Source organism: Mirounga leonina, unplaced genomic scaffold, assembly GCF_011800145.1.
Source record: "Mirounga leonina isolate KUSES-001 unplaced genomic scaffold, KU_Mleo_1.0 Mir_197, whole genome shotgun sequence".
Classification (NCBI taxonomy): Eukaryota; Metazoa; Chordata; class Mammalia; order Carnivora; family Phocidae; genus Mirounga; species Mirounga leonina.
Genome location: NW_023270494.1, coordinates 104,695 through 112,667, shown reverse-complemented (window position 1 = coordinate 112,667; position 7,973 = coordinate 104,695). Strand labels below are relative to the sequence as shown.

The following is a 7,973-nucleotide window of genomic DNA, read 5'->3' as shown; positions in this document are numbered from 1 at the left end:
CTGACTGCCCAGGTAGGACCCCGCTGCCCCTCCAAGTGCCTGACTGCGCAGGTAGGTCCCCGCTGCATCCCCCTCCCCCGGTACCAGAGGCTAGGCTAGGGCTCCCGCTCAGGAAGGGGACGGTGAAAGCTGCTGTGAATCTCAGGACCTGACTGAAATTTTAACCACACCAGGCTTTATCTTGATCACCAGCTATAGGGTGTGTGGGAGAGCTGGGGGAGTGGACCCCAGCCTCACTCTGGGGGACCTAGAAATAAATTCACATTAAAAACGAAATGGGAAAAAACCCAGTCACTGAATTCGATGCTTCTGACTAATGATAGCTGGCTGAGGGGAGATGTTAGGAACTTGTTAATACCCTGAGGGAGACGAGGGGAGCTATTGCATCCCTCCTCCCCAGGGTGCTCGCCTTTCATCAGGGGATGGGCCCCTAAGCCCTTAATGCCAGAGGAATGGGTACGTAATGTGGAATGTCAGCGCCAGCCATCTGGCAGCAGTGACGTCCGCCAGGCCAGGCGGGCTCTCTGGTGGCAGCGCGTGGCTCCCGGCTCCCTCCTGCTCTGACCCTGGCTGTAGCTGCAGGAGACTTCAGTGAGGCGGGAGCCCGGGCACCTGTGGCGTGCAGGTGCGCACATGCCCTTGGGCCAGGCAGCCAGCGATCCTGCCTGCCGGGGAGCTAGATGGGCCTTCTCCCTCCCTGATGAATCACAGGTTCTAGTTTGTGCTGACTTGAGAATCAAGAGAGGCTCCCGCCCGGATGAGTGATGTGTGTGGGAGCCTCGCAGCCCTGGACATTTCCGCTTGGGAGTGTTTGTCCTGAGTGTGGTCACCTAGTGTGCACTTGAGCTGAATGATCAGCTTCCTGGTATGAACTGAGAAGCTCTGATAGCCAAGAAGAGGCCAGAATGGAGAGGAAACCGCTCCTCCAGGCACAGACTAAGGGGTGGGTGTTGGGAGGTGACCCCAGCCTGTGGGCTAGGGACTCAGGATCTAGCCACCACATAGCAGGTGGCTTCCCCCGACCCTGCCCCATGACCTCCTTCTCTGTGGGCCTCACCAGGGCACCTGAGTAATGTGGTTCTCCACTGGTGCTGAAAAAGTCTGGCAGGACACAAAAGGTGGGCAAGTGGCCAGATCCAGGCAACTAATGGATGAAGCTCTGGGGCAACGCCTGGAACATGTGCTGAGGTCTCACAGTCAAACCCAGCCGGGCAGTCTGGGGGCCATCCTCCCCAGAGTCCCAGCATACTTGGGAAAACAGGCACCACCAGGAGCCCCCATTGTCCAGTGGGGTCGGGCGTGGGTAGCACTGGCCAGTGAAGGATGGCCGGGGGTTCCTCTGTCTGGTTCTAGGGGGCAGAGACAGACCTTCTCCTTGGTTTGCCTGGGGCAGCCCTGGTGGGCTTCTGATTCCAGTCTGTTCTTTTACTTCCTGGGGAGCTGAATAGCAGGGGCTCACCGGCTTGGCTGCATCCACTGTCTGGGGTTTGAGCTCCGTGCGATGTCTACCCAGAGCAGGTTTCTTGGAGCAGATGAGTTGGGAAGACAGTGGCATTTTAGACCCATAGCTAGAGGGGAGGGTGCTGGTTGTGAACGCATAAAACTTATTCTCATCGCTGGTGGGGAGCCTTGTGATGGTGAGGGCAGCCTGGCAGGTCCCACGGTTTCCGACGGGCTTCATCACTCCTCCCCTGTTAAAACCTGCTCTGTCTGATGAGCTAGGGGGTGAGTGATGCCCATGGGGTGGGCAGGGTGGGTACAGAGCCCTCCACTGGGGAGCCTTTCCGGCTCAGCATTTGATGGTGGCTCTGATGGGCTGGAATGGGCTGTGGGGAATGAGTAGCAAAGTTCAGAAAAAGTGAAAGAAACCTCATTATGTCCTGGAGACAGAAAAGGAGAGAGAACTGAAACTGAATTTTTTTCTATGGATCACTTTGTTTCCTGCTTGGCTTCTCTGGCCACGGTAATTACGGGATAATTATTTCTCACCTTGCCCATCTCTGGCCTTTTGGGCTAGAAGGGTGTGGCCTCCACCTGCGTCCTCACCAGGAAGAGGGAGGGGGGAACAGGCGAGGAGGGGAGGCTGGTGAGATTGAGAGCTCCCAGTGCACAAAAGATGGGACTTGGGGGCAGCCGACCAACCTGGGCCGGGGCCCATGGGGCCACCTCGGGGCAACACCAGCCTGATGCTGGCTGTGGTGACAGGCCAAGGAGGCTCCAGAACCAGTCCCGTTCCAGCTGTGACCCCTTTCACCTGTCACTGGTTGCCGTGAAGGCCCTGGTGGGTGTCCTCATGCACAGTTTTCCCTTTGGAAATTGCATGTATCCACCTGGTCATCCTTACCCGGGCAGTCCCGCCTGGCAGAACGGTATGCAGCCGTCTGTGAACCTCTCCCTGCCGAGGGCCTGACATGAAGGGTGCTGCCCTCCCCCCACCTTCCTCCCCGCCTGCACCTGACCTCCTCACCTGGGTCCCTGCAGTAGCCCCCTCTGCTCTCCCTGAGCCTGTGTTTTCCTTCTTCAGTTCATTGTATGCGCATTCCGGGGTAATCTTCCTAAGATGTCCGTACCTCAGCCACCCCCTCTCCAAGAACCATAATCCCAACTGGCCTATTGGCTGTCCCCTCCTCATCTTCCCCTGCAAGGAAACGAGATTCAATGTGTCCGAAACCGGCGCATTCCAGAGCCTTTATGAGCCCAACTCCGATTAATAATTGTTTCCAGATTGCTTCTCTTGGCGTCCACAGACTGGATTTTCCAAGAAGGTGACCTACGCTTTGTAAAACTCAGAATTATGAAGGGAGTCTCCAGGGTGGCACTTTATTAGCTCAGCTGTGGTGGTGATTGGCTCACTGAGGCTTCTGGTCGGAGGTTCTGCGGGCTGCTGACCACCCTCCCCTCGGGTCTCCAGCACCCCCACGGCTGCGGTGCCATGGGGTGTGAGCAGGGTGGGTGCACAGGACGGGCTCCTTGCCACCTTTCTTCTTAGCCATCAGCCGAGGTCCCAGCGCCTATGTCCATGGAGAGGGCAAAGCTCTTGGACTTGGCGAGTTGTGCACCATCAGGCCGGGGATCTGAACACAGGGTGTGGCCTTGGCCTCTCACTGCCCCTCTGCCGCCTTTGTGGCCTGTCTCAGCCAGCTCAGAAGCTGAGATTGCTTCTGGAGAGCTTTTGGGGTGGAAGCTTGTGTGGACCCGTGCCTCCTGCCCACCCTCACTTGGAGCACTGCATGGCCTGGCCCCCAGGGACCCTGCTGTGGCTCTTCCCTCCTGGGGAAGTACTCCAGGAGGGGTACCTGCAGGCAGGCTGTGGCCACCACGGGATTGACTGCTGACCCGCTTCCTCCCACCGGCAGGGGCGCCCAGGGTGGGGCCTCTGACCCCTTGGGCGCTAGGGAGTGCCGGCTAGCATGGGAGGTCTCACCTCTGCCACATGCCCCTTGCCATAGGGGCTAAAGTAAAATGCTGCCTCAGAGTGGAACTGGAGACTGCTGCCCTCTACAGTGCTGCGTGCCCTGCCTTGTCACTCCCGACCTGTGTGGCCTGTCAGGCCCAGTGGGGGCAGGAGGTCCCCGATGGATGAGCAGGGGAGGGAACCCCCAGTGGGCCACCCTCTTTTTGAAGAAAGGCCTTGGGGCTGGGGGGCTACACATGGAACCTAAGTGCCACAGGTGGGCAGCAGTCTTTGGAACTTGGAGCCGGGTGGGTGCCCGGTCCTCCTGGATGGGCTGGATGGGACGCATCCAACAGGCTGTGCTTGTCTTGCAGCTTCTCCTGGTTCCCGATAACCTGACAGAAGCAGCAGGTGGTGGGAGGGCCAGTGAATCAGGACCTCCTGAGCTGGCCTGGGGCGCAAACATCCCCCCAGCCCAGAGCAAGACGACGGAAACAGTGCTCGGAAACCCATGTCCACCCCCCCGGGTCCACAGAGACCCTGTGCTGCCTCGGGTGGCACAGACCCTGTTGGCTCCGTGCCCTGGGCCCCGGAAGGCCTCTCTGAGCTCCTGCTCCTTGGTGCCCGGCCCTGCCCCAACTGCTCGCCCAGTTCAGGTTTTGTGAGGGTGACTGGTCAGTGTGTGGACAGGGTTAGCTTTGTCCAGGCCCAGCAAGTGCCAAAGCCATGGATGTTCTGGGGCCTTGAGAAAGTGAAAGGTCTTGTTCCAGCAAGACCTCATACCTAACCTTTCCCTGAGCTGGGAGAATTTGTGCCAAACCCTAGGGACTCCGCATCCGAGAGTCAGAGGCCTTGAAAGGTGCAGTGAGGGCCAAATGTTGTGTTCTCCCAAATCCAGTGCTGGGTCAGGAGTGGTGCCATGGTCTAGGGGGAGAGGTGGCAGGGCCAGAGGCTCTGCCCCCCCAGTCTTTCTGGAACTTCACCCCGTCTGAGGAAGTGAGGGTGAAGTGCGGAGTGAGGGCTGGGCTGGGGCAGAAGTTCATGGGGTGAGGCCTGGCTTGGCTGGAGGAAGCCAGCCACACCCGGGCTGTGGGGGGTTGGGGCTCCTGTGAACTAGGCTTGCCATGGATGGTGTTTGCAGGCAGTGACGTGGTCTGAGGGCCAGGCGGGGTCTGGGGGAGGGGCTGTGCTGAGGCCCGTGGCTCCTTGGTATGAGTCCCACAGCTTCTGCAGGCAGGTGCGTCCCTCCATGCTCATAGGCACCCTCACCAGCCTTGGTGGTCCTTCTAGGCAGTGCCCTGACCCTGGGCAGCACACAGGGGCAGCACATGGGGGCCTGGGGAGCAGATGTGTGAGTGGGCGGTCACAACATTTTGGGGAGCAGGTGTGGAGGCTGGAATGAAGGTGACTCTCAGCTGGGCTGGTGTAGGGGATGCACTTCAGACCAGCTCAGGTTGGTTTCCCATGGGTGATGGGCATGGGAGAGCCGTTTACACGCAGGCCCAGTGCTTGCTGCACTGACAAGCTAAGTGGGGACAAGCACCAAGGCCAGCTCTCTCCCTTGGGATACACGCCCTTCACAGCCACATCTGGAGCTGGGGGTATCCCCTGGACCGGCCAGCCCCTCACCCACGTGGCCAAGGTCGGGTTCCCTGTCCCGCTCCCCGAGGTCAGAGCTCTTATGGGGCCTGGCGAGCATGGACGGGGGCCTTTGTCCTGCAGACCCTACTCCTAACCCTGTTCTGTCCCCACAGCCCCATGCTGCCCTTGCAGTGATGCAGAGGTGCTGTTGGCGGTCTGCACCAGCGACTTTGGTAAGTGTCCTCATGCTCCCACCATGTGTTGGGAGCCCCACTTGGGCCTGGGAGGACCTTCCCGTGCTGGCACTAAGCTTGGGGAGGAGACTGCTGAGGACAGTCGTAGTAACAGGAAAATGCTTTTCTTTCTGTGAGGTAGAGTGACGTCTGTCTACCCAGGGGAGGGACCTGCCTGTAAGGCAGGGAGAGGGTCAGGAATCCTACTAGAGGTGGTCACGGAGCAGTTTCCTCCAAACAGGGATGCTAGCCTCACTTCAGAGCCCTGCTCTCCTCTGGGCGCCTTGTGGATACGATAGCAGGAGTTCCTGGCCCTGGGGGTCCAGGGAGCCCAGGGGGCCTGGGGCTGAGGTCGGGGACTCCGCTGCGTGCATGTGACCTTGGCACAAACCCTCAGGCGGGGGATGGAAGCAGTCTGCTGGACGCTGGTGCCGGACAGGAAGCCAGCCCAGCTGGACCTGGCTCTGGGCGCCCCCACCCCTGCAGAACGAGGCTTGGGGGCTGGGCAGGGTCCTGGGTGTGGGCCTGCTCTGCCAGCTCCTTCCCATCACCTCCTCCCCTCGGAGCTCCACCGTGTCTGTCTTGTCTTGATACAGAGCTGCTGCAGATCTTGTGGATTAACCGTGGTTACTTGCCTTGTTCTGACTTGAAAACCTGATGCACAATGTGGCTTCTGTCTTCTGTTTTTCCCCGCTATGTGGCTGTAGAAAAATATCTTTACCCCTGACAAAGTCAGGGACAACCCCCTAGAGCGCCTCATGCGCGTGAATTGTTCTTTTTAATGGGATTTCTGGAATGCAGAATTCAGGGTCAGCCCTGGCCCAGGTGCCCCGGTGACCGCGCTGACCCCATGTCCTTGCCTCCGTAGTCGTCCGAGGCTCCATCCAGAACGTCACCCACGCACTGGAGCAGCAGGAGTCCACCATCCACCTGCACGTGAGCCGGCTTTACCGGCAGAAGAGCAGGGTCTTCCGGCCCGCCCCAGAGGGCGGCGGCTGGCGGGGGCGAGTTGCCACGCTGCTGGAGTGCGGTGTGAGGCCTGGGCGTGGTGAGTTTCTCTTCACCGGCCACATGCACTTTGGGGAGGCCCGCCTCGGCTGCGCCCCACGCTTCAAGGACTTCCAAAGGATGTACAGGGATGCCGAGGAGAGGGGCCTGAACCCCTGCGAGATGGGTACGGAGTGACTGTGGGCGAGTCCACCGCTGCCGCAGCGAGTGCTCGGGTCGGGGGCTCCCTGGTGCTCAAGCCATGGAGGCACGTGCCACGAGGTCCTGGCCAAGGACTCCCTGACTGATGGGAAATGTTGTAAAATGCAAACTAAGTTATTATATTTTTTTTTTTAAAGAAAAGTCCATAGGAAGCAAACTCCAGTGTCTTAAAATGCCTTGTGTGCCATTTCATACCATTTTTCAAAAGCACCTGACGTCCTTGCGCTCAGCTGGTGTGTTGGGTGACATGCTGGGGCCATAGCCCACAGAGGACGCCCAGCACCAGGCCTTGTATGAAGCGTGGGTACCATTCAGAGTAGTTTCTTATGACGGGAACTTACGGAGCCAAATACTTATTTTTTGTTTTGTTTTTGCTTTTCAAAGAATGTGCTTTGCTGGCCGTGGTCATTTTTGGGCTGCAGGCTGTTTCCATTCCAGAGAATAAAGACCAGCGTCTGATGGAACAGTGGTGCGTCTGTCTGCAGCCCTGGGCGGGTATGCACGGCACTTCCCTGGTGTCAGGGCTCTCTGGGGGTGAACACACCTGAGGGAGCCCCACGGCCCTGTTGCTCTGGGCCTTTCGCTCTGGGCCCAACTATAAGTGTGGCTGTGACTGTCATGCTTCAGAAAACACTGCTTGGCCTTAGCCAGACTGCACCTCCTCCTTCCACCTCTGTCCCCTTTAGCATCTGCCCTCCCCTTCCTGTTAACCCAGATCCTGCCCTTTGACTCCAGCTTCCCCCAAATGCCCCAGCCCACGGCAAGTCTGGACAGTGGGGGGCTGGTCTGCACTGGGCCAGTGACCTCCACACCCTCACGGATGAGCAAGTACCCAGCAGCTGCTGTAACGAATGACCACAGACTGGGGGCTTAAACAACATACGTTCTCGTCATTCTGGAGGCCAGAGTACAAAATCAAGGTGTGGGCAGGCCCAGGCTCCCTCTGAAGGCTCTAGGGGAGGAGGTTTTCCATCTCTTCCAGCTTCTGGTAGCCGCCGACAGTCCTTGGCCTGTAGAAGCATTATTCCAGGCTCCGCCTCCTTCTCCCCTCTGTGTGTCTGTATTCAAATCCCTCCTCCTATACGGACACCAGTTACAGGATTAGGGCCAGTATAACCTCATTGTAATTGATTCCACCTGCAAAGACCCTATTTTCAAATAAGTTCACGGTCACAGGTTTTAAGTAGATGGGAATTTGGGAGGACACTATTCACCCCACTCTAGGGGTCACTGAGGTGTCAAGTAATCAGACCAAAGCCTGCATCCACATCTATGAATCAGGTGATTTCTCCCAAGCCGCTGCTGAGACTGAAGGGGGCTCTGGGAGAGGACACTGCTCAGTGAGCACCGTACCAGCTGCACCCAAGACTCAGGCACACTGTGTGGCCACAGGTAGGTGCCGTGTACTAGCTCAGGTGTGGCCTGGCTCAGGTGTGCTCTGCATCAGGTTGATGTGGCCTGGCTCATGAGTGTCCTGCATCAGGTTGATGTGGCCTGGCTCACGAGTGTCCTGCATCAGGTTGATGTGGCCTGGCTCACGAGTGCCCTGCATCAGG

At 58.6% G+C, this 7,973-nt stretch overlaps 1 protein-coding gene across 1 annotated transcript in view; it reads left to right on the top strand.

The window, feature by feature from the left end:
* Positions 1 to 6,881, top strand: part of METRNL (meteorin like, glial cell differentiation regulator) — a 15,248-nt gene extending 8,367 nt beyond the window's left edge. Inside the window, exons 3-4 of the mRNA XM_035025691.1 lie at positions 5,149 to 5,208; positions 6,077 to 6,881. Coding sequence (XP_034881582.1) covers positions 5,149 to 5,208; positions 6,077 to 6,393 — 377 coding nt within the window. The 3' untranslated portion in view covers positions 6,394 to 6,881. The remainder of the gene's footprint in view (positions 1 to 5,148; positions 5,209 to 6,076) is intronic.
* The last annotated feature ends 1,092 nt before the right edge of the window (positions 6,882 to 7,973 follow it).